The sequence below is a fragment of the Filicampus tigris genome, chromosome 21 (assembly GCF_054856515.1).
Source record: "Filicampus tigris isolate MCC_2025a chromosome 21, RoL_Ftig_1.0, whole genome shotgun sequence".
NCBI lineage: Eukaryota > Metazoa > Chordata > Actinopteri > Syngnathiformes > Syngnathidae > Filicampus > Filicampus tigris.
In genome coordinates, this window is record NC_141237.1 from 680,227 (window position 1) to 706,483 (window position 26,257).

Sequence of the window (26,257 nt, forward strand, 5' to 3'; positions counted from 1 at the left end):
AGTTGTCATGTGTCACCGCCCGACTCTCCCGCCCCGAAGATGAATCGCGGCGGCAAGCCGGAGGGCTCGCCGCAGCGCCCTGGATCGATCATTTCGCCGCCCTCTCGGGCCCGGCCAAAAATACGTCCAGTCGAGTCGTCCGAGCGGCCTCGCATGAATTGATGACATTTACATCCGGATTTGGATCGATCGCTCCACTTTGCCGTCTTTTCGGAGGAGCCCGCGTCCATCGCGTAGGGCCTGGAAACCACAAAATGGACGCCGCGACTTGCAATGAAATCAAAGGCAGTCAAGGCCAAAACGATTGGAACCCTGCTACAAAGCTGGAGTTCAAATCAAGTTCTCTTTGGCAAATCTTTTTTTACATACAGTCGTTCTAAATTCTATTCTCTAAATTTGTATTTTTTCTCCAAAAACTGCTGCAAAAAACATGATTCTACGAATACTAGACGCCTCGCCCTCCCCCAGTTTTTTTTCTTTTTTGCGGGGGGGGGCTATATTTTAGGGACGAAATGATCCTCCCACAACCGATAAAGTTTTTCTAGAGGAAAACCTGCCATTTTCATTTTGATCATGTCTCAAGGTTTGACTGTTTTGAACAGGCATAGGGAATTTCCGATGTTTTTGTATTAATATTTGGATCTTTTTAGTCCAACTCTTTTTCAAATACGTTGTCATATTTTCCCCAAATAGCGTTGTATTTTTGTAAACGTGGTCAGCAAGCTCAACCATGAAACGCTTCAGAAATGAGCTTCCCCCAACATCAATTCCTTCGAAATGTTGATCCTAAATTGGCCATTTCAACCCAAAATGGCAGACTTGCGGTGCCTTTTTAGGCAAATGTTCTTGAGATTTCGCAACAGACGTATGTACCAATTTTTATGTCGCTCAGTGTAACTGGCTGTGTCCGATCCCTATCAAGCGTGAATTTCCTTAAAACGTTGGTCCTAAATGATCCAATCTAAATCGTAGAGGCAGATTTGATCGTTTTGGGCAAGCGTCCTTGAGTTTTTTTTCATTTGTATTTTTTATGAACTAAATTTCACGTTGCTATGTGAAACTGGCTTGGGAGCTGAATTTCGTCTGCTGCTATGAGCCAAATTTTGCAGATCACTCATCATATCCGGACAACATTTGGAGCTCCAGAAAGCCCTGCAAATTCAATTTCAAGATGCGTGGTGAAATGCTTTGATGCGCTCTCTTTGTGTTTCAGCCTTTCAAAGCGGAATGAGGGCTTTGCAACTCCATTCGCCTTTCTGTCCTGCCATTTCAGGCATTTTCTTCCAGCTAGTTTGTACTTTGGAGCCCATTTGACTGGCTTATTGTTTAATAAACGTACTAATGGCGAGGTAGCGTGCTGGACGGCGAATACTCCCGTGAGACCCCCCCCCCACCCCCACGATGGCTGTCAGCGAGCGAGCCCTGTCCACTCTCCATGGGCTCGTTCGACAGGGCTAATTACAGCCCCCCCGGGGGGCACCTCCTACCCTCGCTCGCCACAATTTACCAGCAAAGTGTCGGCCGACACCTCTCTTGGCCGCCGACCGCACCCCGACATCACAGGACCGCCCCGAGGCCCCCGCCCCCCTCCCTCCCGGCCCCGGAAAGTGCTGCAATTACCGGAGCCTCTCCTCTCTCCCCTTTTCAGCGCCAGCAATCAGCCTTCATTGGAAGCCTCCGGTGAGGAGCGCCGTGGCGGCCAAGGTCAGCGGCTGCCAAGCGCCGCGGCCCGTCGGAGGCCTCGCTGTCTGACGCTACTCATCTTGCTGTCCTCCAAACACAACCACCCCTCCTCAAGCACCACCTCCTCTCCAGTCCATCCGTGCTCCCTTTGTCTCCAGCTGAGCTCCCTCCAGACACTCGTACTGCCGTAAAGGCGGCTGGAGCTGTGGTCCTTTCGCTCTCCTGTGAATTGACTTCATTTGAACATGTGCGATTGCTTGCGCGGGATTAAAAAGCAACAAAACCAGTCAAAGGGAAAGAAAGACATTGACAACAAATGAAAGTACTCAAATCGAACCCCATATGGGGCGGCAGGGCTCAGTGGTAGAGTGTTCGGTTCCCGACCCGGAGGTTGTGGGATCGATCCCCGGCCATTGTGACCATGTCCAAGTGTCCTTGAGCAAGACGCTGAACCCCCAGTTGCTCCTGATGCTGCGTCATCAGTCGGTAGCTGAGGGACAGTGTAAAGCGCTTTGAGTACCCAAGGTAGAAAAGCGCTATATAAGTGACAGCCCATTTATCATTTAGCATATGTTTGTGGGCCATTACAAGTCTCTCTTTTGGGGCACACAAAAGTATTCTAGAGTTGAACTGTGGTATTCTCTGCCATGTTTGTATTTCTAATCACACAACACAAGTCTGCAACGTATATAAATAACTGAACCGAGCGACTTGACTTGTGACTTTCCAATCAAAGACATCGTTTGATGGGTGACATGGAGCAGATAATGGCCCAAATTCCCAACTTGCATTTGGGCAGCATGGCGCCCATCATGTGGCACGTTCACTCCTGTCGTCCAGCGCTATGAAGGCGCCACTCGCCTATTATGCTAACAAGCGAGCCCGACCAATCCATTTCATTGATGCTCCAGATCGGCTCAACGTCTTTGCGGCGTATTAAATCAAAATGAAGATGACGCGCTCCCGTCGAAGCGCTCATGGCTCACGCTGCACTGGACACTTGTACCTCCATCAGCACAACTCGTCCTCACCAAACTCAAGAGGAAACCTGACTTTGAAGCAAAGTCAAATAAGGCGCACCTGAAGCCTTATTTGAAGCGTGATCCGGCGGACGGGCGGGTGGGCCGCCGCCCGCTGTCAGTGCAGGGGAGGCGGCCTTAAGAAGGCAGAAAATTGCCTTACATAACAAGCGGCTGCGTGCAATTTAGCCTCACAAATGTGCACTGTTGACTGAAGCAGAAAATAAGACTGTGTGGCCCATCAACAGCCGGCACATTTCATATGAATAATTATAAAGATGAGGGGCCAAAAAGCAAGCTGACCATGACAGCTCCACTACTTTTATTTACTTGCAACGAGGGATTAGGCAGGGAGGGATGACGAGGTGAGGCTGCAATTGACCAACTTCAATTCTTCTTCTTACCACCTACAGCCCTCAATTGTCCCTGCAACTTCCAGTCAAAGTTGCTTTTTGTTTGTTTTTTTTCCCACTCAATTTGGGTGATACTCATCATCATCACCATGTTCCAATGCAGGCGGATCCTCCGAAAAAGTCCATTTGATTGAATTGCGCTTTGCAAGGACAATTAAGACGCTCGTCAAAAATGACCCGTAGCAAAAAAGGTCCACAAACATTGTCTCCAAAGTTTGTCATTTTTCGAATACCGAATACAGTGAACCCTCCACGTCAGACCTTTGCGATGACGACATTTGAAATATGTTATCGTTTTTGACAAATACATTTGGAATATTTGTGTGATCTTCATCAAATAGTTTTTTCTTTTTTTTCTTGAATATAATTTGATTTGTCCAATGCCGTGAAGCTTTTTAACCGGCATTCTTGCTTTTGGTAATGTTTGGAAGAGGAATAAGGACCTTGACATTGAGTCGGGTCTCGTTTGTCAACGTGGGAGCACTGCAACGGGCCCATAAAGGCCGACTTCCTATTCAAATTCGGGTAAGAGGCCTTCAGACTTTTTGGGTGTCTTGTTACGGTAGACGCGTCCACCCAATCTCATGGTGATCGGCAAAACCGGTGTTTTTTTTTTCCTTTTCCTTTTTTCAGGGAATTTTCCCAAACTGACTACTTGCAACCAAATGGACAGTTTTGGGCAGGATCCTTGAGGCTTTTTTGTGCGGCCTGTTATGACGAACACGCTCACACCAATCGGGTGTGGGAGGCTGACTCTTTCAAACTTTGCACGGGCCAGGACATTCTGATTAGATGGACGTGCTTGAGTGCTTGGATGTCGGAATGCTTTGAAATGCCTTTTTTGCAGTGTTGTCTGGTTGATGTTTGACTCAGGTTGTCGAGGCCTTCCTTCACTTTGCGGCGGCGGTCAAGGTGCGCCTTGAGACGAGACGAGGGCTCGGCTAACAGCGCTTTCTTTAATTATCAGTCCGGGTTATGACACTGAGCCCCCCCTCGCGGGCCCCCCTCCCTCGCAGACACCGTCTAAGTGCTCGGCTCTGGTGAGGAGGCCAGTGCCCCCGCGGGGTAGCCTTCCACCGTTGGTAATTTCTGGTGCCCATTAGTGACCGCAGAGCGAGCACCGACCGGGCTCACGCGAGCAGCGCCGGCGTGCAGAGCAGAAAAAAAACAAAAACAAAACACAACTAGCTCTTAATGCGGCCTTATTGCATTATGGCCTCCTCGCACGGCAAGTCAAAAGGCCCATTTGTGCTGCCTACAGGTTATTAGTCGAATATTTCTCCTCCTTCTCCGGCCAGCCGTGGCCACCAAGCACATTTTCATCGCAACTCAGGATCAAGCAAGACACTCCAATGAGGTTTTCGATGCGCATTGTTTGCATTATGATGATGATGGTGATTATTCCGATTATCATTGTTACTGCTGTGTTTAGCATCTCTGAGAGCAGTTGTCTTGGGACTTTTCCCAACCGGATGTTTCACTGGATTGTCATTTTTTTTAGGTTGAATATTTTTTGTGATTTTCTTCTACTTTGCATCTTCTGGAGCCTTCCATGAAAGCAGACCAGTTAACTTTGTGTCTTTTTCAAAACCAGACATTTGCAAACATCTGCTTTGACTTTAGAAAACAATGGTTGACATTTTTGCCGATTTCCTGACCAATGTTACTGACCAAACCATGAACAGAATCATCATCAATTTATGAAATAATGTGCTCGTTTTGACTACGGGATGGACACGTTTTTTAATCTAATGAATCAAAAGAAAATCAACCGATGAACCGATCGTCAATATAGTTGTTGGTTGCAGCACTAAGTGTTTTTAAATTGTTCACCCTACCGTTGGTCAGTGGTTCTCTCTTTTAAGGTCGAAAAGCTTTTCCCAAAGACTTTCCTGCAGGCATGCACATTCGTTGTTCATGATTTGCTATAATAATTGCCATCGAAAGCGTCTGAATAGAAATGGAGCTTTGTCAAGGCGTCAGACGATGCCATCAAGGAGGAGAGCGCCGTTCGCGAGAGGAAGTGCGGACGGAGCAGGAGGCTCATTGGAACGCTACAAGCGTAATGGCGGCGTGGACTGGCCCACCTAAACTCCCCGCTTCCACGAATCAGCATGTCGCGCCGCTCCCTCCGCCCCCGCCCGCGCCGGCCCGATGTAAGCCAGTGGAGTGGCAAATTACAGCAGACCTTACAGCTGTAGCCCGACATTATGATTAATTTGATCGGTAATTTCTCCTGTTTTTCATTTTAATCGGCGCGCCCGTTCTGCTGTGGCGGCTCTTTCAGATCTAATTAAGATCAATTCCGCCACGTAGCCGCACTTCTGCCCGCCGCCAAATCCCCGAGCTCTCCGGGCGTGGAGAAAACCCCGCGGCTCCAATCAATCAACCTGCGGCCTGCAAATCCCGCAACCGCCTCCCGCAATCAGCACATTAACACACTTAGGCAAATGTGCTAATCTCACGTAGTCTATTTGTCCCCTCTGCGGCTGCTTCAATATGCCGCACGTCGGCGTGTGCTGAAGTCAATTAGCTGCAGTCGTGTTAGAAATGTAGCCAAGTAGGAAGTCACGGGCAGACAGGATGGCGGTGGTGCCATTTGTACTCAAATGGGGGCTAACAAGTCCATCGTTCTTGTCTTTTCTCTCCCTAATTAGCAATAAACACAAGGGGGATGTCATGAGTACTCTGGATTAACCAGGAATTTACAATGAACACGTGGCTGACTCTAGCCTGCTGTCCTGCTAATTGTGTGATGGCTCGAGGGTGGGCGATATTTGGAGAGTCCAGACCTCGGCCAAGGCTGAAACACATGGTGAAATGCAGGCGCCATGGACGCAAGAGTCTTCTGGAATTTCAATTTGTCGTGATCGCTGCTAATCCCAGAGTAACTCACCAAATTTGGATGACGATCATACCACGATGCACTAATGACGGCATATAACAGCTGCAGCTCAATAAATGACAATATCAGATTTTAGCTCCATTAAAAACATGAAACTCGTTTGGTAGAGAGTCATTACGCGCATGAGAAAATATTTGTCCGCAAGACTCATTTCCATATTCAAAATCATTTTCATTGTTTCCTTGTGTCAAATTCTTGAGATTGGCTCTGTGTTTGCTGCTGTTGAAAAGCTGTTGAAGAAGGTTAAAAAGGCAACATAATGTCTGCATTGGTTGTTTTGACACGGTCACGTTCGACTTTTAAGTGCTGAAAACTGCAAATTTGTCACTACAACGCAAGACACGGCCTAACCTCCGACAGGTCTCGGCACTCGGGCCGAAGGGGGCCAAACTTGGGCTGGGCAGTATGGATGGAAGGACGTCATGTGGTGAAAATGTCTGCGGGTGCGTCTGAGCACGAGCCGGAGGAGCCAAACGCGGTTGATTTTGGAACCCTTCACAACACTTGATCACAAATCGCAGGAAACGTCAAATTCGGCGGACGGTATCGACACACAATGCTGCCGTATCACGAAATTGCAATGGATGAAACGTGCTTTTCCGCGTTGCGTTAAAATTGCGGCCGAAACCAACAATCTGTTGGCCAATTTGCGGACTTGTGAGGCGAACGTCTCCAGCCGGGAAAATTTGCGGAATCTTTTCGATCATCAGCGTAGCTCATCTGCACCTCCTCGGAGGAGTTCACAACCTTCTCTACCGCCGCTCCAAAGATACTGTGACAAGTCTACCTGGACTTTTACGTGAACGAAGCAATGAGCTTAATGCCATCCAATCAGCCGCCCCGAGCCGGAGCGGGCCTTCAAATCCTATTGAGCGGTCGCCATAGGCCGCGGCCTGTCCTTGCCGGACCGGCGCTGACCCGGAAAAGAAGTAAACCCTTTACGACGGCGCACGCGCTAATCCTATTTGATTGAGGCAATATCTTAATGATTGCTGATGTGGCCTCGTCTCAAGGGAGGTCTGTCCTCGGTCATCAGAATCACGTTCGCTGCTTCCTTTCAAGAGATTTCCTCTGGAAAGAAGGCAAGCGGGCAGGCGGGCAAGCGGGCAGGCCACTCGACTCAGCACTTCTACCGCCTTGGCTCGAAAAGTGGACCAAAGAGACGACCGACTTCCTGTGTTTTTTCGGCCATGGGTTTTTGAGACATTTTTGTGGGTGTGTTTTCATGGTAGACATGGCGACCAAGTTTCATGTTGGGGGGTCAGCGAAACTGGCTTGGGGGTCATGTCAAAGATGACCCCGGAGGGGCCGCTTCAAATCACAACGGCAGACCTCCTGTGTCTTTTTAGGCACGGTTTCTTGTGTGGTGTTTACGGGTCGACTAATGATAGACGTGCCTACCCAATTCAATGTTGCGACTTGTGACAAGAAATTCAGAGGCTGAATTTTCTTTGAAGGCCCCTGAAAACGGCCAATACCACTAATATGCCAGCTTCAAAGCAAAATTGCAGACTTTCTGTGTCATTTTGGACATTGCCAAGTTTCACTGACGTCGGGGCTTCGTTTCCTCCGAAGGATCCCTGGAAAAGGCCAAAACCTCTCAAATGCCCACTTCAAACCAACCCGACAGATTTCTTGTGTCTCTTCAGGCATGTTTTTTGGAGACTGTGTTCTGTGCATCTACTCGCGATTGACACGTCTACCATCATTTCATGTTTTTAAGACACACTGTCTTGGGGGGGGCTTCGTTTTCTCAGCTGGACTTCTGGAAATGGCCAAAGCAACTTAAATGCCCGCTTCAAACTAAAATGGCAGATTTCCTGTGTCTGTGTTCAGTCATGGGTTCTTGAGACTTTCTGGTGGGTGTCTACCCAATGACACCTTGCTAAATTCTGACAGCGTGGAAAGGGCTTAAGCGGCAGACTTCCTGTGTCTTTTCGGCCATGGGTTGGGTGACGCTTTTTTTGTGGGTCTACTCGGGACAGGAGTGTTTATTGGCATCCTGGGCACGTGCATCGCATCGGATCAAATGCCCTGTCTCCGGTCTTTGTCAAGTGGTTCTGGACATAGAGCCTTTGGATGCTCATTAAATCCAGAGGCTGTTTTTATTCCCGCTGAGTCTCAGCAGGCCGTGACGGGGGTTGAAAAAGGCAGCAAAGTGGGGGGGTGTGTTGAAGATGAGGGAACAAATAGCCCGACGCATCTTTGCCCATAAAGAAGCTCCCGCCACAAGCCAATAAGGGGTCTGACGCTGATGAATGTGAGCGGGGACGGCCAGGCGACCCTGGCCGGCGCACGCTGGAAATGAAACCGCGGGGATATAAAATAGGCCATTATCATGGCCACGCTGACGGCCAGACGGACGGCGCGGCCCAGATGGATGGACAGACAGCGTGCGTGCGTGCAAAGGCGCTTGAGTAGGAAGCAAAGATGAAGAGGCTGATAAAACAGGAGGGGAGATGACCTCACAATCCCTCCTGAGCGCAGTCAACATGTGGGACAGCTAACAACGTATCATGGAAACTCTTACGGTGCTGCTTCTCAAACTGGGGGTCAGGGATGCCCCGCAGTCGCCGACCCCGAGCTTGGGGATCCACAAAACAACTGGCAATCGATTATTTTGGATTCAAAGGAAACCTTTCTTTCAGAATGCGAGTGGATGGCACGGTGGCCGACTGGTTAGCACATACGCTTCACAGCTTTGAGGTCGTGGCTTTGAATCCGGGCTGCGGCCTTCCTGTGCGGAGTTGGCGTGTTCTCCCCGTGCCTGTGTGAGTTTTCTCAAAGTACTCCCGTTTCCTCCCACATTCCAAAAACAAGTGTCACAGGTTCATCGTCGAAGATTCTAACTTGTGTGAGTGGCTATTTGTCTACCGGTGCCCCACAATTGGCTGACAACCACTTCAGGGCGTACCCTGCCTCTCGCCCAAAGATAGTTGGGACAAGCGACCCATCAGGAGGAGAAACGCATCAGAGAATGGATGGATGGATGGATAGCGAAATGATGGTTCGTATTTGGAAAAAGTCACAAGTTCGTGCATGAGCATAACTTGCGGTGACTTGTACTGATTGTATTTCAACTGACCGACCAAGTGTTGATGACTCACCGGCAGAGGGACGGGCGGGGTGACGGGCGAGGGTAAGCTCCGGGCGGGCGACTGGTTGGGCCGCTGCAACGGCGGCGACTGCGGCGGCTGCCCGGACGCCGAGGAGCAGGTGGAACCCGGCGACGGCACGGACGACTGCTGCTGGGTCATGGGCGGGGTCATGTGATGATGCTGGGACGACACCTGGTTCTGGGCGTGTTGGTGATGCTGCTGCTGCTGCTGCTGCTGCTGCTGGTGGTGGTGCATTTGCTGGAGCTGCTGCAGGTGTTGCAGTTGCGAGTTGAGGGTTGAGGTAGCTGTCGATAAAACATGAAGTCCAATCAACACATGGCAACTTGAGACGTTGGCCTTATTTGCTCGACAAGCCCACACCTGTGATTGACATGCATGAACACGTGGAGGTGTGGGACGAACGCCAGCAGAGGCACACGTAAATTGCACGGAGCCACAACAAGGTCCTGCGGGGTTTCGAGTCCCTCAATTTAGCTGAGCTACAGTTGGAAGGACAAAGACGATACAAGTGCCGTCGGCCAAGTCAAACGCCTTCATTGTCGATCGGAGAATGGGCGCAATATTCCCGTTTAATGGCTCAAATGAGACCAGGAAAAAAAAAGACAGACATCAATCTCCTCCAGCAGACTTCAGGAACATTAACTAATTGGATCCGATAATGGCTCCCTGCTGGAACCCCATTTAAATGCTGTTCAAAAAAAAAAAAAAAAAAAAAAAAAAAAAAGGCATGCGGGAAGGGACAAATCCACATCAGGGAAGGAAGAGTTGGTAGGTGTAAAACATTGCTGCCAGAAACGTGTGCTATGAATCCCTTCAGGACGCGGGACCGTTGTCACACGCAACACGACAAGTTCTCACCTTGTGGCGCTGACTAGAACATTTTTTTCTTTTACTGCATGCAGCCATTTCCCGCTCACCGGCAGTGTCAAAAACTCACATTTGCCACAATTTCGCTTGTCTAAATTTGTGTCCTTAGCTAGTCTACATGATTTCGAATCTGGTAGCTAACAGACAAAAGCTAGAAGGTTTGCGGTTGATTTTGACAAAAATCCATTTTTCCTACCCAAATGTAAATTCTGCAAGATAAAGGCAAAGGCCTAAAAAATGGACGGGTCTTCAAGAGGGCCCTAAAGATATCGCCCCAAATAATCCATGACTTTGACTTGAAACTTGAACCCCCAAGTAGCACACATGCGGGGGCCGCCTTCTCTCCCGCCGCAGTGACAAAATGTTGAGCTCGACTTCCAAGGCGGAATACAAAAGCAGAACACAAAAGCCGAGTACAACGTCACGTCTGTCAGAAAATTATCGAAAGCGCAGGCGAGATCAAAGGCGACTGCAGAATGTCCTCCGGCGTGGGCCATTACGGCGAGAAACAAGCGGCGCAACAACACAAGACGAGGCAAAAGCAAACAAATACAGAGGGAATATGGAAGAAGCCCCATGTGGCCTTATTATCAGAGCCGCACTGCAGGTAACTACAGCATATTCTTTAACGGCAGTGCTTTATAAACGCTGTCATCTTGTTAAGACTGTCAGGACCGCTGACCCGCCGCCGTTCCTCTGTAAGTGGGCGACGGCCACGTCGGCGCTCCCCTTTTTTGATTGCGCGGCTGGCGGTGCGTAATCCACAATCCGCCTTGTCTGGGCTAATTGTTTGCGCCGCGGCTGTGCTGGAATGATGGAGTGAGAGCCAAAGAGATGCTGGCCAGCTCGTTAGATCGCAAGAGTCTCTCGTTGGTGCTGGCCGGCTCTTGTTCTGACTGAGGGTCGCTGTTGTTACGATCCCGTTACGCTGTGGCAATGTTCGTAATGCGACCTGGCTAATGTGCGCGGTCATCACGCGCCAACTGTTGGGAGGCTGCGTAGTTGGACAATGTTCGTGCCGATGGGGCGTCAGCGGCCAATGAAGCTCTTTCTCGAAATCACCTGATGCCTGAGGACAAAGCGCACGTTTCTGTCAGCGGTCGAAGGGCGAAGAGAGAAGCTTCCTTCCTCCTAATTACCATCAGCAGCTCACAATGGCCTCGGCCAAGGAAAACACTGTAGAAAAGCACTTTTGGCTTTGGGCCTGATTTGAGATTGACTACTCTTGTCAAGCGAGTGAGTGTTGAAGGGATTGCCCCTGTCTTACAACTCAAGGAACAGTCCGTTGTTGGGGCAGGTTGTAAAAAAGCTCTGAAGGTCAGGGCACCGTTTTTGCTCAGGAAGCCTGTTTGCGTGCAGGAGCGGAGCTCAAGGAGTGAAACGTCCTCAGACGAAATTTGGCCGGTCCTTTATCTTTCAAGGGGAAAATCAACCCAAACACATTTGTTTTCAGAAGACCAAGAAGAGGAACATGTTGCCATATGTTCCCAGCAGGCCCACTAGTTGAAAGACAGCATTCTGATTCATAGTGAGTTTGTGCGATATGATTTAAGCAGCAAAGTCCAACCGTTTTTTGGCCATCTCAGGGGGCGGCCATTTTGTGTCCACTGAAAATGACATCACAACTACCCAGGGCTCAGGGAGCGACCGATCACAGCTCGCCTGTTTTGGTCCTTACCTGAGCCCTGGGTAGTTGAGACGTCATTGTCAGTCGACAGAAGTGCCAAAATGGCCGCCCCCGGAGATGGCTAAGAACAAGTGGATTAAAAGTCTTGTTCCACAAACGCAATATTTATCAGAATGCCGCGTTTCAACTTGTGGGCTTGCATAGAACATATTCTTGAAACAAACGTGTTTGGGTTGATTTCCCCACTTGAATGCTTGCTACGCTAACAGTAACTCACAGACTGCGGTATATTGTCAGTTGGAGCATTTAATGGATGCCAAAAAGGTTGAGAACACAGCCGTGGAGCCCTGCTCTGTCAGATGCGGAAGGAGGACGAATCCATCCAAGAGGGTTGCTTGTTTTTATCCGATCTTCGCCGCGCCCGCGCAGGCGGGCGACTTTGCCTCGCCCATGTCACAACGGGTGCCTCCACGCTGCGAGCTGGCTTCAACTAGCAGGTGTGCCACAGAGAAGGAAGGCCAAGCAAGGAGCAAAGTGAGAGCGGCACAATGGCCTAGCTCAAGTCACCAAGAGTAGCTGACGTGCGTGTGCCAGCAGGCCAAGCCGTTCCTGCCCCACTAACACGGGACGTGATGATGTTGCCACAAGACCCGCTCGCTCATGCAAAGAGACAAAGACAAAGAGGAGAAGATCATTCCCAGGCACCTGTCCTGCTGACGACCCCGCTCTCGAGAGAAAGTCACTTTGGAGCTTTTACCTTGCCTTCACGACACTATATTTGTTGTCTTTGCTCGTTTAGTTCATGAATCAAGAATGATGAATCTGAAAATTGAGCAGGCGCCAGAGTCCTTGTTTGACAGCCCGGAAGAGTGTCGGCCCTTCACATTTCGAGTACCGGCCGCCCTGTTTTCAGCCGCCAAATGGGTACAACGGTCGTTTCGAGCGCTACGTTCAGACATAGCGTGCCATTGGATGCGATTCAATCGTTTGATCGTGTTCAAAGTAACCGCAGTCTGGTGCACCCTCTCATAAGCCGAGGCCAACTCCATGAATACGTTGACGATTAGAAGCCTTTCACCAGACTACTGTCAAATAGAAATACGTCGTGGCTCGGTAAGCCTCGGAACTCGAAGCGTTCTTGTACTGCGTGAGATCAATACCAACCTCATGCACTTAAAGACGCACAGAAAGAGTCGAGTGTCTTCTCCTGGTCTGGTGTCTATCGCGACAGTACGTCAATAACGCCGTTCAATTAAGGTTTCTGCAAATGAAGAGTCCATCCCTCACGGTAAAGCTTCCAAGTGCCACCTTGCCGCTAATGACGGCGGCGTAGAGAAGGCGATTGAGAGCGTGCCGGATGGGGATGATTACGGCGCTGGTCAAGGGGAAGGTCATTTTTACGGGGAGGATTAGCGAGGAGCGTCTCGCTCAAGCGGAGAAGGTGGCACTTTGTGTGCATTGATGTCTTTTAACGCTCTCCGTTAGCCTTAGCCACCGCGCAGGTCTACGTGATCGGATCGGTCTTAAGACATGGCGAAGCAGCACGCGGCTCATTATTTGGTATTATTTTCAATGGCCTTTTCTGAACGGAAAGGTCATCAGGACGTCGTTCAAAGTGGAGCGCAGCTGCCGTGTTAGCCAAAATGGCCTTTGTTCTTCATTCCATGCTGACTCCTGTTCTGGTTTTCTACTTTTTCTTGCAAGGAGGAATCCAGAACGGCCGTTCTGGATATTTCCCATCGATTATGAGGATAAGCCGTCGGGATAATGCGACGACGGATATTGCGGCAATCACTTGAAATTCGCAGGTGACATTAAAGTAGACTTGTCCAGTTGCCATTTTGGTGATTTGGCCTTTTCCGGCAACGACTTTCTGCTCGGCTAAAACCGGACGGTTGCGATGGGATGCCAAATGGCCTTCGTAGAAGATCTCCGATTTTTGAAGCCATTGTTCCCTCTCCGCTTAGAGAGAAAAGCAAATAACAATGACATTTTATTCAAGACAACTTTTGCTTTTCCCTCTTCTGGGACCTTTGAATTAGGCTCATGACTAATGATTATTGGAATCTTTTACTAATCCGTTGCTTCATTTTCCAATTAGTGGGTGAATCATCTTTTTAAAAAAAAAGCATTTTTTAAATTTCCGTCCCTATAACATTCAACACTCACGGTGCAGAAACTACACCAACGTGAAACGGTTATGATTCGGTCACCGGTTTGGTCTTGGAACATGTCGGCAAATTGGCCAAAATGTCGATGATTGTTTTCCAAAGCAAAAGCACTCCGGCCAGGTCACTTGAATCTCAAGGAAGGGCTATTTGCACCTTTGCAAGACTTTCCAAAAATGCGAATCGTGTAAAAGTATCAAGTCTGAATCCTTCCTAGGCAGAAGCGCAAGAGAGATATCACTGAGAATGTTTGGAGAGCAAAAGATGCGGCTTGGAGTAATAATCGAGCAAAAGATGTGGCTTGGAGTAATAATCACTTCATTATTGGCAAGGTGACGCTAGTCAAAGCATCTCCTTTTTTTTTTTTTTTTTTTAATGGAGCTGTTACACAAACAGGACCGGATAATGCCTCCCGCTTTTGTCAAGGCGCGTGGCCCGGCAACCTCTGTGGGTGGTGCGGGGCCCCCGTGGCCATCCGAGGAGGGGTGCGCTGGCGGGTTTGCGCGGAAATAAGATTGACTTTCTTTCCACTCTGATTTTCTTCTTTGGAGAGAAAATATGAAAGGTGACAGAAGAAGGTTAAAAGCTAAAAATCTTATTAACCGGCAATGACATGGAATTTCATGCAAGAGGAGCTTCGAGGCCCTTGAAAACACAGACGAGGCTTGTAGATATTCAACAATGATTATTTATTATTTTTTTATAATGGAGACGGCTTTTCATGAAAAATATATCAAAAACGAAGGACAAATTTCCGCATCCATAAGAGTCCAGCTGTGAGTGACGCTTCTTTAGGAAAAGCAGGCTTTATTTTTGATTGGTGCGGTTAACGGGGATGGAGGCGTTTTCTTGTTTGAGCTAGCTCGGTTTTGCTTGTGAGCGCCGCCTGCGCTGTTCAAAACAGGGGTTCGCACACTCACAGTCATTCTGACGAGGCAGAAATGTTGAGGTTCAAAGGCTGAGGGCATACTGAGGTCTGCAACTAGCGCATATTTTTACAATCGTGTGTTCCACCGACTGTCCTGTCTCTTAATCGGGTAAAAATCGATATTGCATGACCAACTCTCAACTTGATGTATGAAGCGCTTTCGAAAACAGTGCCAGATGCATTTGTGTTTTCTTTATTTTTGTAAGCATTCAACTCATTTTAGGGGAAGGAAGCTGCTAAATGAGCGCAACGCCGAACACAAGCTTGTTCATGTGACTGCTCGGTGGGCCGAATCAAGAATGGGCGGGGCGGGCGCGACTGGACCGTCACAGGGACGTCATGCCTGCTTCAATGACAAAGAATGCATCCGTGCACCTCCTCCTCCTTCTCCTGGGTCATTTCAAGGAATATGTTGACAAAATGTAATACAATGGTTCCCAGCGAGGGGTCCTCGGCCCCCCAACACAACTTTCAGTGCTGCCTGGCCGGGCCCGGCAGGCCGGGCCGGGTTATTAGGGCCTGTTCACGGTCATGTGTCGTCAGAGCAAAAGCGCGGAGGCCCTGAGTAAAAGCCTCATGCAAAATTTATGTTCATGCGGCTGTTTCAGTGGGAGAAAAATCAATATTGGGTGGGGGGTGCTGCTGTTGGCGGGGGTTGTGATGCACAGAGATGACTGAGTGCTCTCTGGACTGACAGTAAAAGCCGGGAGAGATTGAGGGGCTGCGTTTAGCGCTCTGGAAAAGGAGGCGTCGCCCTGACAATGGGCTTCACCTTAAATTGCAATACAAGTGTGGATTAGTCAAAGCAGTCCAAATGTCCAAACCTTCCCCACAGGAAAATGAGGGGGCGGGGGTCTTCCCCCTTGTTTATGAAACATGCTAAAAAGCAAAAGAAAATGCTAAGCAGTGGGTTCTGATGCTCAAGGAAACGAATCCAAAGGCAGACGAGGAGGACATTTTGTTTGGCTTTTGTTGCGCTGCGAGCGTGGTGCCGCCGCATTGCCGCGCGCTGCATTTGGGAAGGAGCAGAGAAAAGGATGAAATGAGCCCAAACAATGGGATTTGCTTTCCATTCTTGGGCCTCCTTAACGATTCCCTTTGCTGGGCTTCTGAGGGCGCGTGTAAGCACTTTGACGCCAGCGCCTCATGCCCGCCAGCGCCACACTGATGTGGAAGGAGCCGCGTGAGTGACACGCACAAGCAGCCTCTTGTGATTATTAATGCTCTTTACTACAGCACAGCACAGCGCCCAGCGCCCAGCGGCTCACCAGCACGTCCAAAGGCAACACAATTCAAGCGCAGGGCACCCTTGCACCCCTTTTTTCCAATGCTCAAAATGATCCTTTCTTTTTTCAAAATGGCACACACTTCCTGTTCAATTTCAGGCATGGGTCCTTGAGACTTTTTCACGCGTCCTCTTATGAAAAACATGCTCACGGGAGATCTTGTCGATCGGTGTCAGCGGCTAATTTTTTGGAAAGTACAAGCCTTGGAAGTGGCCTAAAACGGCCGACTTCACGTTCAATTCCGGGCACACTTTGTCCACCAAACTTCATTTCAGTGTCGAAACTGGTACTCATTGTCAGAACTTTCCAGTGCCCTTGATATGATCTTTGGCCCAATGCGTGAGTTTTAGGACCATGTAGGAGCCCTACGTCACGACGTTCTCACGAGAATAGACACACACGCTCATAGAAACTGCTTCCAGGCATGAGGAGGTGAGCGAGGGTGAGAAGAAAGCCCGTTTGAAAGAGGCTTCCCGTGTGTTCATTAAAGGGCGCTTCTGCTTCTGCCGAGAGTGATTGGCTAATGTTCCGTCGACGCCACGGCACCAAAATGCGCCGGCCGGCCCTCTAATGGATTCTCTGCGGATCCTGATGGGGCTCCTTTAGCGGCCCCACGGCTGCATGCTGTATGAGCCCCGCAGCCAAGTGTGATGAATGAAGCCGCGTGCTACTTATGCGCTTTATCGTGCCGGCTGACTAGCAACAGGTTCAGCAAAGGGCAGCGCCGGTAAATGAAATCCCGCGCCCGCAACAATACATCATCCGAGAGCCAAGCTACGGGACGTATGAATCAGACCTATGTTATTTCCACACCGGATGATCTGCGTCTTTTAACCAGCTGTGCGAGCGCAGGGGCTAATTTGACAGTCAGAGCCCGCCGAGCGCCGTAGCTGTACGCCGTACGGAATACTCAGCAGTCTTGTTGGCAGGCCACCTCCGATGCAGCCGCTTCAGAAATAGCGCCCGTGGGACCCAAGCCTGTCTCCCGGGACCTTTTAGGCTGCGCCGATGCTGATAATAGAACGCCCCCCCCCCGCCAACCAATCGCACCCCATTCATTAAGGTAATGACGCCCCGGTCGGCAATTAGTAACCGCAGACGGCTTTTAGCGACGGGGTCGGGTTGCGACGCCATCTGCCGACAGACGTGGGTGGCCGCAGACTCCCCGTGAAACCGGAGTAGCGGGATCCAAAACGGCCTCTGCGGCGAAGGTGACTCGTTCAAGTTTTGGGGTGAAAATCCAGAGGCGGCCGCCATACAGGAAGTGTTCACTGCCTCGGCCTATTGATCAAAATTGCAAACATCTGGGTTGAGACTAAGCGGTATTGAGCGGCGCATAATGCAACATCGACTGGCTTGTTTGATTAAGACACAAGGCAAAATACAGAATTCCTCCCCCCTCGCCATCGCCGAGATTGCATCCCAGACCACCCCCGCCATTAGTGAAAGCCGCGGCACAGAAATACTCCATTTAAATGCACCCCAGGCATGTTGTTATAGCATTTAGGCACGTCATTTTTTAAGGTCTTTGAAGACACTTTTAACACAACACAAACACATTCAAACACACTTAAAATATTGATAGAGAGAGACATGGAGAAGACAAATGAACGATCAATGAACTCAATGACCTGTTGCTTTCTGTAGGCGTAAAAAGCAGGATTGAAGTGAATTCCACATTCAATAATCTTCCGGAAAAAAAATGGCCATGAGTTTGAAATACTTTTTGTTTCCAATTCTTCTTCTTTCAAATTGACACAGTGGCCTGAGGAAATAGCGTTCCGCCATCTAATGGCCAACAGTGGAATCACACCAAAAGTAACCAGGAGGAGGCAGACCAAAAGAGTTGGAGTGTAAACTGTAGCCAAAAAAAATGTGCGAAATAGCGAGCGGGCCGCACGGAACATGCGGTGTCATGCAGGGTCATGCCGGAAGCACGGGTGCCGACGTTGATCTTGTTGCCATAGCATTAGCATGGGCATCCCGAGTCAAGCGCAACAGCGCCGAGTGGCAAACAGTCAAGAGTTCCGCTTGCGCGAGGCTGGCGTCTCCCGCATCCGCTCCCCGTCGCCGCACCTCGTCTCTTTTTGCACTTGCAGCCTTTCGCAAGTTCATTTTGTAAATCACAAATCAATTCTCATTTGCAACGCTCGACTACAAGTTGGCGCCCAGCGACCTTCGGCCGCGGAGAGGGAGACGGAATTTCCACAAAACATCTCCGGGGCCACGCGGCGGAGGCGTGGAAATTTCTGCGCGCAATTCGTCTTACAAGTGCAACCGATAAGCAATTAGCACATTCACCGACAACCACATTTGATAATCGATTACGTAATCAATCGCAGACATTGTTGAACTTTTTTCAAACGAGTGCCGTTGGACAAAGCCCACCATGGATACGACTTCACGACCATATCCGGACAATTTCACGGCTGACGACATTGTCCTCATCCAGATCTCCCAAAGGTCTCCCTTCTCTTTCTATTCAGCACTCGGCCAGCCGCGTCTTCTGATTGAGTCGCAGTGACAGCCCAACGTGTTTGTTTATTTCAATAACATTTGACCGCAAGGTTGTCCACGCCAACAAGTTTGTGATGCGGGCTCGGGCAGTAGCGCGGCGCATCGCCAGTAAGCCAAGGGAAGAGAAGAGCGCCGTCGCCTGTGTGCGTGCGTGCTCCCCAAATATCTGGGGATGCACGCTGTTAAACATAATGCGCTACAATCAAGTGCACAATTACGCCGCGTATGGAAGACAAATCATTAGCGCGCCGGCAACAAGTGAGGCGCTAAGAACGAGCTTCAAAGCGACGTCTCGGGGGGGCGTGCGTGCGCGTTTGCGTGTCGGCGTGCAGGAGGCTCCGTGAAAACGCGCTTGTTTGATTCCAACCCCCTCACGTCTCGTCTGCACACTTTGATTGGGAGTCGTCGCAAAGGCAGCTTGTCGGCCAAGGCAAACAATAAACTAGTGGCGCATATTGGGCGACGAGAAAGCAGGGGAGGGAGGGAGGGAGGGAGGGAGGGAGGGCGGGCGGGCGGGCGTTCGCTGCGCTCGCTCGCTCGCTCACTCTCTGGCTGGCTGACTCGCTCGCAGCACCTCTCACTCTCAATTATTTGGCTGCTGTCACAACAAATCAATCAAATTAGCGCTGGGAGGACTGTGTGCAGCTGCTCCGATCGCGCCGCTAGTCGCATTAACTTTGAAATGTATGAGCTCTACATTTTATCACCATTATTTATTTAATGCCGAGCGCTCTCTCTCTCTCTCTCTCTCTCTCGCTCGGTAGCGAGCTGCGGCTCGAGTTAAAACATTAAAAGGGGCGATGTGCCGGAGAAGCCTGCAAATGAAACAGTCACGCGTGGGAAAGGGATGACTCGGCCCGCCATTGTCTTCCCATCTTGAGGAAATATGCACCCACTTTCTCTTTTGTTACGCCGATAACAAACCCAATAAAACAACGACGGCAACGACAACAAGTTTCAAAACCGATGAATGGGTGACGCCGATCTCCGTGATGGCCGAAGAAGATTTTTGTCTGCCGTTCACTTGTGACGGAGTCCACAAGCAGCAATTGCAGGATGTTTGGGAGGCCCATTGCCAGAACATTTGATTTCACTCAAGGCCGCGCTTGGTCTCGAGAGCAAACCTTCAAAGTCTTGTCTCGGAATCGACTCCCGAAAGTCTTGGTCTTGAGCCCAGTCTGGATTTTCAGTCCAGCCCGGCCAGCACTGATCTTCGACTTGATGAGTGCGATGACAAGGAGGAGCACTTGGCCCAACAACCAACTGCAAATCCCTTCAATTCAAGCGTTTTAGTGAATCTCACTACTATTAGGAGATTCGTATGAATAACATTACAAGCAAGTAAAATTCAGGACGGAATGTTGTTAGACTATTTTCAAAAGGGATTTTGATGGCACGGTCTTGTCATTGTCTGGGCTCGAATCGTCTTGATCTTGGATCGGTCCGGCCTCGTCCCGGTCTCGGGTCGTCCGGGCCTCGGTCGCGTCTCAGTCTAGGCTCGTCCCGGTCTTGGTCTCGATTCAGTCTGGACTCTCAAAAGTCTTGTCTTGGCCGCAGTGAGTTTCTGGTCTTTGGCAAGTCTTGGCCTGGGCCAAAAGAAGACTCCACAGGGAGACTGGGTCTTAGATTTGTTCCTTCGGCTTGTCCTACGTGTCGGCCGTGCAAGCAACACGTTGCTTCGTCTCGGTCCGCGCCTCTTTGTACTCGACGAGGGCGAAGGCTAGCGGCCGTCGGAATGCCAGCAAGGGGCCCAAGGCGCCGCCTGCTACAGAGCGCCGTGAGCAAAGGCAGTAAGTAAGCTTAGGGGGAAGGAGAGGCCTGGCTCCGACACGAACCGCCAGCCGAGTCGGAGGCGTCGCAGGCTGACACGCGTAGCAATTGCCAAAACATTCGACTCTTCCCTCCTGGGGGCCGGCCCTCAGGTGGCGTAATGAGCGCAGCCATTTCCCTCATTTGTAGCGCGCCGGCACGCCGCAACCTCCGAGCGACACCGCCGAGCGTCGGAATCGCAACGCCAGACGGGGCGGCGGGGCTTTGATTGGCAGCCGCGCCGGCTCTCATTACGGCAGGTGAGTGGGATGCCGACCTTTCAAACCGGCAAACAGCGGCGGCGCGCTCTCACCTCCGCCATTAGAACTTCGGCGGCTCTCTGATGTGATGCGCGGCAAATAAGGCGGCGTGTGCTTATTACGAGCTTCCAAGTCGAGCGGCGCCTTCGCATTAGCTGCGAGTGCGGAGAAGAGGAGTCGGCGGATCGAGACTTTGTTCAGGCTGGCTTTGATGCAGCTAGTTGTACAAGCGGGTTAATCACCATTTCCTTGTTAGAAAATCATGAGCGAGGTTGCCATCATACAAAAAGGCCTCATTTTTAAAAGTCTGGCACTCATGTATGTTTTAGAGAGGTAATAGTCGTCAATGTTTACAGAGCTGCGGTGTGACGCAACCTACTTTTGGAGCCTCTGTGAAGTCAGCCGGATTTGTGTGCGCTCCTGTCACAAAGGATAACTTTCTCCCTTGTTTAGTTTCACCGGGAGTTTGTTTTTTTGCGCTCGCATGAATCATTCTGACAAACATTCAGTTTCTCGCCAAGTTAGTACTCGGATTCTCCGCAAACACATGCAAAACGAGTTCAAGCTACGAGCGGTGCCCAACGGGTAATTTGATCATCAAATTATCGTGGCGCGGCGTGGCGTGCTCCGCCCACGTTGGATGACGTAGGCAAAGAAGCTGGGCAATTCTGCGCGGCACACGTGCTCCCCATCGCCTCTCACTGGGTCGAATCCCTGGTCGGAGTTCAAGTCCTAAAGCGCAAACCCGGCAGGGATTGGCCCAAAACGGCGGCTTCGAAGCAAAATGGCCGACGCTTTTTCGTTTGTGGTGTCATGATGGACATGCCCACCCCATTTTGTGTCAGTGGGTCAAACTGGTGTTTATTTGATTTGTAACTTTTTTTTAAAATAAATACATTTGTCCAAAATGGCTGCTTCAAACCTAAATGGGCAACTTCCTTATCAACTTTGGATGTGGGTCTTTGCGACTTTTTCGAGCGTCCAGTAATGAAAGGCATGGCAACCCGCATGAATCGCAAGTTACTCCACGATTTCCATCCCTTTCCTTCCTTCCTTCCTTCCTTCCTTCTTGTGTTAGCCGGCAGATGCTTGTCAACGTTGCGCTTCACTGCCCTTCCAAGACAAGCAGCCTTATTAACGGCTCGTTAGCCGCCTCATTAGGCCTGAGGTCTTGCATTGGCTCCGCCCCTGCCGCAGTCTCATTATGGGAGCCCGCCAGGTGTCTGACGTGACACTAATTGGGAGGCGGCGCGAGTGCGTGCGAGCGGCCGTCCGACAGAGGCGCTGCGCCAGCAGGCCTCAGTCGAGGCCGGCCGTGATGGGCTCGGACAGCGGCGAGCGGAGGAGCGCCGCGTGGCCGCGGGGGCCCCGACATAGTCAAGACATTTAGCTTCACTCCTGACTCGTGTCACTTTCTCTCAGCGGAGGTCCCTTCAACGCATCGCCTTCAGACCGGAGGACGTGCCGAGCAGGTTTCAGGAAAAAGAAGAAATGAAATAAATCCTTCCCTGCCCCTTTACGGGGACACCGTGTACATCGGATAGCTGAGTGCTTTCCACCCAAAAAAGGCGACCCGCGCGTCTACCTGCGACCCCCAAAAATGGATGCGTTTGTAAAATCGGTGGGAGGCCCCTGGAAGGCGGTCCCTGGAAGGCGGTCCCTGGAAGGCGGTCCCGGCCGGCGGCAATGTGAGCCATTCTGATCCACGTGAAGGGATTTATTAAAAGCTCTGCCCGCCAGCCGCGCTTGTTGTTATTTATGCATGTTTGTGTCCATTAGGCCGCCGCCCGCCTTCCCACACTGCAGGCACGCGTCCGTCCACTTTCCCCTCCCCTGCACTTTGTGCTGTACCAGCATTATTGTAATATCGCCTCCCTAAAATAAAAAAACACACACACACACACACACCGCTTTACATGCGGCCTGGACGTCTTTTGACATTAGTGCGCTGCACTCATCCAAGATTCATGACAGACGTGCGTGGGCCCCCCCGCCATCCCATCCATCCCTCAATCTAATGGTATAAAAGAGACAATGTTTTAAACATTAAAATGAAAACCATTTACAAGTATGATCAAAAGGGAACATTTGGACATTAAAGTTTCAAAGGCACACAGAAGTACAGCTGCTGGATGGAAGGATGAGGGCGAGATAAAAAAAGGAGAATTGAGAGAAAAGAGGCACAGAGTGCTTTTGCGCCGCACTGCAAAACGGTGACCTGTAATTAATCCGCTTTGTTGCTTAAGGCCGGGTGAGGCGAGGGTGGCGAAGCCCCAAAGGATTCCGACCTGCTCGGAAGGAAGGAAGCCTTCTCACTCTTTGGCGGAACAGAGAGAGAGACAAAAAGAGAAACGGTGGCGTCTCCGTCACAGGATGGAGAAAAGAACAATCAGTACTTCCAAGTTGGCCTTCTCAAAATAATTTGAATATCTTTCCACTCTTCTAATTAAGAGATGAATTAAGGGATGGAAATTGGAAATGGGATTTTGGTGGGGAATTTAGAAAGAAAAAAAAATCACTGGGTCAGCTTTGCTCTTTTGAGTTCCATAACACTGGCAAACAAGAAGAATTTCAATCTCGCACAAAATCACAAAACCGCGTTGCAGTAACTCGGGACTGGACGGACGACAACAATGAAATGAGCCGAATGCTGCTTCGCCAAGACATTATTACCTGATGGAGTTTCATTCCCGACACGACTGAATGACCTCATGGAAAATGAGACAACAATGCCAATGTCAGTCCTTTGTGCAAGAAACATGGCTTGCAAAAACGTGCGAGATTTCCCACTTCAACACACTTCCAGATCCCAAACATACGGTGACATTTTCTCATCATCAATTATTGATGTATCAATTTGACCGTCAATTATTTTTCTCGATTGATCCGATTCAAGTTCATTTCCATGCCTTTATTAAAAAACATGGCATTATTTCTAATTGACATAAATGAATGCTGGTGGCATTATTTCTAATGAACATAAATGAATGCTGGTTCAGTTTCCGGTTTGGTCTGCAACATGAGTCCGAAAATTGAAAAAAAGAAAGGGATTGTTGTCTTCCAATGTTTTCGTTTGATCAGTCCGCTTTCATGGCAGACAACAGAAATTGGAGAACATTTACTGTTGAGAAGCTGAGATTCTCAGCATTTGGCCAATTTTGAATGGAAAAAAGGTATCTAAAAAATAATGACCCATTGATTTGATAATCGATTAATGCTTGGACGTGATAAAAGAGGCCGTTGAAAACAGGCTGGGGTATGGAGCCAAACGTGCTTACCTTGCAGGTTGTGTAGGGGCAGCGTCATGAGGCCGCCGGCGGCGGCGGCCGCCACCAGGCTCTGCAGGTTGGTGGCGGGCAGCGAGAGGACCAGGCCCTGCTGGCCGCCCAGGTGCCCGCCGGCGTTGAAGGGGATGAGGATGGGCTGGTTCATGGCCGCCGCCCCGGACATGGCGCCGCCCACCGCGTTGGCCAGCTGCTGGGCCACCAGCAGCGACTGTGGAGACGCACAAAGCGCATCCCAATTCAACGTCATTTTGACACTGACAAAAGTTGTCAAAAAAAAACACAAAGCAAACAAAGAAAAGAATCGGGACGGCTTTCTCGAACTTCAACATTCCATTATGATTCTGAGTCTGCCGTTTCATGATAAAACCGTGATTGATGCATCTTTAATTGTCCTTATCTATTGATGGACCTTTTCACAGCACACATTTGTTTTTGTCTCACTGAGTATCACTGGCAATTTTGAAAAATGCTCGATTTCTAACACATAAAATACATTGAAATAAAAGAGCAGTTAAACACTGTAATTGAAGTGGACTTCTGTACCGGGAGCTGAAAAAAATGCTTTGCTGTTTTTTTTGTTTTTTTTTAAATTGCTCCAAACAGGAAAATGTTTACCTGACTTACAAATAAAATCGTCATGCCGTATCAGAAGTATCATTCTGAAAATATAGAAGCCATTCTGCAAAACAACTACAATGGAGAATTTCAAAAGTGTTTATGTGTCGGGATATTTGAGGTGACTCCTGAGTTGGCCCGGTGTGCCAAAAGGAGCGAACTCGTGGGAGCCGTCGTGTCTGGATGGCGCCGGCTTCGCACGGCGACCGCCACAGGCGAGCCGTCGCTCCTTCCGCGGATCAAGTCGGGGCACTTCTCTGTCTGCCCGTGATTTACGCTGCGTGCCACCGAAGAAATCTCCTCGTCGCGGAGCCAAATGTGCCTCAAATGCGCAGCGCTTAGTGTGGGGAAGAAAGAAAAAGAAACGTTTGACGAGTTGACTCTTGCGACGGCTGACAGGAAGCCTCACTCGCGTCGCGATTGGTGGAGGTGAAGAGCGGCAGCGTGGAGGAAAAGAAACGGTATAAGGAGGCCAGCGCCGCGCAAGGGGAGGCGTCTTCAAATGTATTTTGCTCTTTTACGACGGCGCCTTTGAGGGCTGAGGAATTTGGGATGTCGCTTTGCCTTCATTTTGATGAAGCAAACGTGCAATTAAACGAGTGCCACAAAACGGAGATGAAATGCTGCAAGTAGGTTGTCGGCAAAAGTTTGAGGCCACCTGCAGCTTTCTTGCTTTGCTCGGAAGTTAAAGCAAGAAGCATCAGCCGCGCCGGCACAAAGTCAAAACGCCGCTCGGAGTAATGCTGCGCTTGTGGAATAGGAAACGGAATCATGGGAAAATTCAACGTAAGGGCACAAATGATTTCCCGCTTTTCATCTCCCTTGAAAGAATTCTAGTGAGGACCTGGACATTTACGAAGCCACCGGTTGATTTTTCGTTGCGCTACTCATGGAGCGGCCCGGCCTCCGCGATCGAAATGCGACAAGCCTTCTGCCGGCCAACTGCCAACCAAACAAACACCGCAAACTACTGGAGGGCTTCGACTCAGGATTACTTCAATAATCGATTGATATGGTGACCGTTTTTTCCGATGAAGCAACGAATCAGAGCCGATGTTGATGTCTTCTATTGCAAAACACAAAGACAACACTGGTCGAGAGCAAAATTCAATTAAAGATGGCTTGGTGTTCCTCAACGTATTTTTCACGCCGATTCCCCAAAAGTTTGGACTTTTTACTAGCACATTAGGTTTTGGAGATGTTTGCCTTTTTTCTTTTGCACTTTGACCTAGCGTATAAAACATTGCGCAATACGGATCTGACCATGCACTGTCATTTATAGCCGAGACGTTTTAGAAAAAAAAAAAAAAAAATCATCTGCTGTGAGTTGGAGGATTTGACAGCTGACTGATGAAAAGTGGTCCCCTGGGGGGGGGCGCGAGGACGCACACACAGGCGCTGGACGCGGGATGGGGCCCATCAGGGGTTTGAGGAGGCTCCTGTGTCGGCCTGGCAGCTCGCGCACTGAGAAATTGCCCATAATGGTCCAGATAGCAGACTTTTGTCACTCCAAGTGCTAGCGGGCGGCGGCGGCGCCAACACGGGGCAGCAAGGTGGATTCACGTTGGGTAAACTAGCGGCGGATAATGGTCCTTCCCACAATATCCGGCTCGAGAGCGGGGAATCTATCAAAGGCATCGATCTGGCGAGAGGAGAATTGGGCAGGGCGCCTTTGTTTCTCCAAAGTGTTTGCTCGACGCAGGCCGGCCCGCCTGACAGGGTTCATATATTAGACAGCGGGCGGCTGTTGAGAG

At 50.0% G+C, this 26,257-nt stretch overlaps 1 protein-coding gene across 2 annotated transcripts in view; it reads right to left on the minus strand.

Moving 5' to 3' along the window:
• Nucleotides 1-26,257, minus strand: part of pou6f2 (POU class 6 homeobox 2) — a 67,094-nt gene that overhangs the window by 14,589 nt on the left and 26,248 nt on the right. For both annotated transcript variants that reach the window (XM_086020950.1, XM_086020948.1), the window contains exons 5-6: nt 23,880-24,096; nt 9,128-9,423 (exon numbers count right to left, since the gene is read on the minus strand). In XM_086020950.1, the coding sequence (XP_085877076.1) occupies nt 9,128-9,423; nt 23,880-24,096 (513 nt within the window). The remainder of the gene's footprint in view (nt 1-9,127; nt 9,424-23,879; nt 24,097-26,257) is intronic.